This window comes from Terrapene carolina, unplaced genomic scaffold, assembly GCF_002925995.2.
Source record: "Terrapene carolina triunguis isolate 2854851 unplaced genomic scaffold, T_m_triunguis-2.0 Scaffold31, whole genome shotgun sequence".
Taxonomy (NCBI): Eukaryota; Metazoa; Chordata; order Testudines; family Emydidae; genus Terrapene; species Terrapene triunguis.
In genome coordinates, this window is record NW_020664382.1 from 5,601,899 (window position 1) to 5,604,672 (window position 2,774).

At 38.1% G+C, this 2,774-nt stretch overlaps 1 protein-coding gene across 1 annotated transcript; it reads left to right on the forward strand.

Annotated features, from left to right (window-relative positions):
- The first annotated feature begins 1,325 nt into the window (after positions 1-1,325).
- LOC113406460 (claudin-14-like) lies at positions 1,326-2,036 on the forward strand. Its single transcript, XM_026651527.1, has one exon. The coding sequence runs from the start codon at positions 1,326-1,328 to the stop codon at positions 2,034-2,036; it is 711 nt and encodes a 236-aa protein (XP_026507312.1).
- The last annotated feature ends 738 nt before the right edge of the window (positions 2,037-2,774 follow it).

The following is a 2,774-nucleotide window of genomic DNA, read 5'->3' on the forward strand; positions in this document are numbered from 1 at the left end:
GCAAGTTTTAGCGCTGTATAGCACCAGTGTAGACAGTGCCTCAGTGCTGGGAGCCACGCTCCCAGCGCTGGGAGCTATGCCTCTTGTGGAGGTGGTTTTTTTAGAGTGCTGGGAGAGCTTTCTCCCAGAGCTCTGCTGTGACCACAAAAGCCACGTTAAAGCACGGTTATTCCTTTATACCAAAGAGTCTTCAGAGTCCTGTATACTTTGGTCACTAGTCTGACCCATCATTTTTTTGTGTGCATGTACCCTTTCAGGCCCAGTCCCCCAAATACTTATGCACATTCTTACTTTTAAATACGAGTTCAGCCGGTGCATAAATCTTTGCAGGACTGGGATGTAAATTTGCTTCTGTTTCTGAGTTCCTAGCTGGACTTTGATGCATGAGTACTTTATATATTAACATAGAAAGATTTTGCCCCCACAGATAACACTGACCTTGCAAGGCAGCAATCTAGTATAGATAACTGTAACTAAGATTTATACAGAAGGAAGAGTTCCTATTTCTTGCAAGGCCTTTTTATGTTAGAATTTGTTATGAGATATTCTTCTGAAATGGCGAGGCATTGCTCCTCAGAAGATGCGGTGATGCACATCTGGTTTAACATGCTGTCATGTAGTCCACAAACTGAAGTCATAAACTGAGTCTCCGTAGGGACTAATGAAAGTTATTCCTCTTTGAGTTGCTTTATTAAAATAAAACCTCAAGAAATACTGGCAACTAGGATAGGGAAGGAAACTTTAATCCAATACTTGTTATCCTCTTCCACAGATTTTAAATCACTCTCTCTGCTCTCTAGTTTGAGCAAATATACCCTTATTGTTTTTGTAGTCCTGCTATGAGCTTCGGAATGTTTTCATCATGTAAAGTAGCTTTCAGGTGTCTGCTTTATAAATTCAAGTGTTAACACTTGTTAATTTTCTACTTTAGAAAGGAAGTCATGTTTCTCTGAGGAGTCTGTTGGGAAGAAGAATATTTTATTTTAAAATATTTTTTCAATTTCATAATTTGCTGTAATTTTTTTCCCAACAGGCCATGGAAGCCTGTTTACATAAGTGAAGAGGGAAGCTTACTTTCCCACTGCTTCCACAAAATATCATTAACTGCCATAACTATGCTAATTGCACTTGAAATGCATCTTACTGGTTAGAAAAATAATGCATTTAGGTAATATTTAACTTCTTTTTCCTCAATTACCTTTTATTAGGAGTCCAGAAGGTGTCAGAGTAAAACTGCTGCATATCTCCCAGGAAAAGCTTGTGTTTTCAGAAGGAAGCCAACCAGAGATACATTATTAAATGGAATAATTAGGACAAACATTAACATGGCAAGCATGGCTATTCAGTTACTGGGCTTCTTACTAAGTCTCTTTGGTCTAATTGGAACCTTAATTGCTACTATTCTGCCTCACTGGTGGAGGACGGCACACGTAGGCACCAATATTATAACAGCTGTGGCATATATGAAAGGGCTCTGGATGGAGTGTGTCTGGCATAGCACTGGCATCTACCAGTGCCAGGTCCATCGGTCTCAGCTTGCACTGCCTCGGGACCTTCAAGCAGCTCGTGCCATGATGGTGATTTCCTGTGTTATTTCCACACTGGCATGTGTGGTGTCTGTTATTGGCATGCATTGCACTCGATGTGTCAAAGGGGCCTCTGCCAAAAATTCTCTCGCTGTCTCTGGTGGAATCTTTTTCATCCTGGCTGGTCTCATATGCCTGGTTCCTGTTTCTTGGACTACTAATGATGTGGTTACAGATTTTTACAACCCCGTGCTTCCCAACGGGATGAAGTATGAGATAGGGCAAGCTCTTTACCTCGGTTTTTTCTCTGCATCTTTGACTATACTTGGCGGAGCTCTACTGTGTACATCATGCCAGAGTACTGGGAACAACCTACCTTACCAGCCACAACCAAGGAGCACAACAAGGGCTGCTCCCTCATATAGACCACCAACTGCCTACAAGGGAAACCATGCGCTTTCTCTGACCTCTGTTTCACAGAGTGGCTACAGATTAAATGACTATGTGTGAGTTCCTTAAGATTCACCTGTGAGTCAGAACTGCCTTATAATGGATGTGTATGACATAAAACTAAGCTAAAGAACACTTATAATTTATGAGAGTTTTGATACAAAGTTTACCATTGTGTATTTATGCAGTGAAACAACATGAAATTGTTTGCTTTGAAACTGGAAAAAAAAAAAGAAAAGAAATTTGTAGTATTCCAGAGGCTGCAAATTTCTCCCTATGTGAGGTCAACTTAAGCTTAAGCTGTGGATGTGGTCAGTTCTGATTAAAAGTAACGTTTTTATTTTTATCCAGTTTCTAATACTAAAACCTGCTTTCACAAACAATAAACGGTTAACAGTAGAGCTGGTTGAAATTTTTTCAATTGAACAATTTTCCATTGAAAAGTAATGTTTCATGTACATCAAAACATTTCAGGGTAACGTTGATTTGGACTAAATTATTCTTTCAACTTTCTCATTTCATTTCAAAAACATCAAAACATTTAGGTTTGATTTTATCATTTTGTTGGTTATATATTAACACATTAAACTATGATATTATAAGATTATATTTCATATATAGCTATATTTGATATTGCGTTATAATGTTTTGACCTTATCCAAACAAAATATTAGGACACTGTCAAAATGAAACAATTCAACATTATTGAAACAAAACATTCTGATGTTTCCTAATCAAAATTGCTTGGAATTTCTGTTCCAAGAAAAATTTCAACATTTTGACTTTTTGTTTTGATTC

What these genes read in the sequence shown, in the direction of transcription:
- LOC113406460 (XM_026651527.1), top strand. Translation starts at nt 1,326, where the DNA reads ATGGCAAGCATGGCTATTCAGTTACTGGGCTTCTTACTAAGTCTCTTT.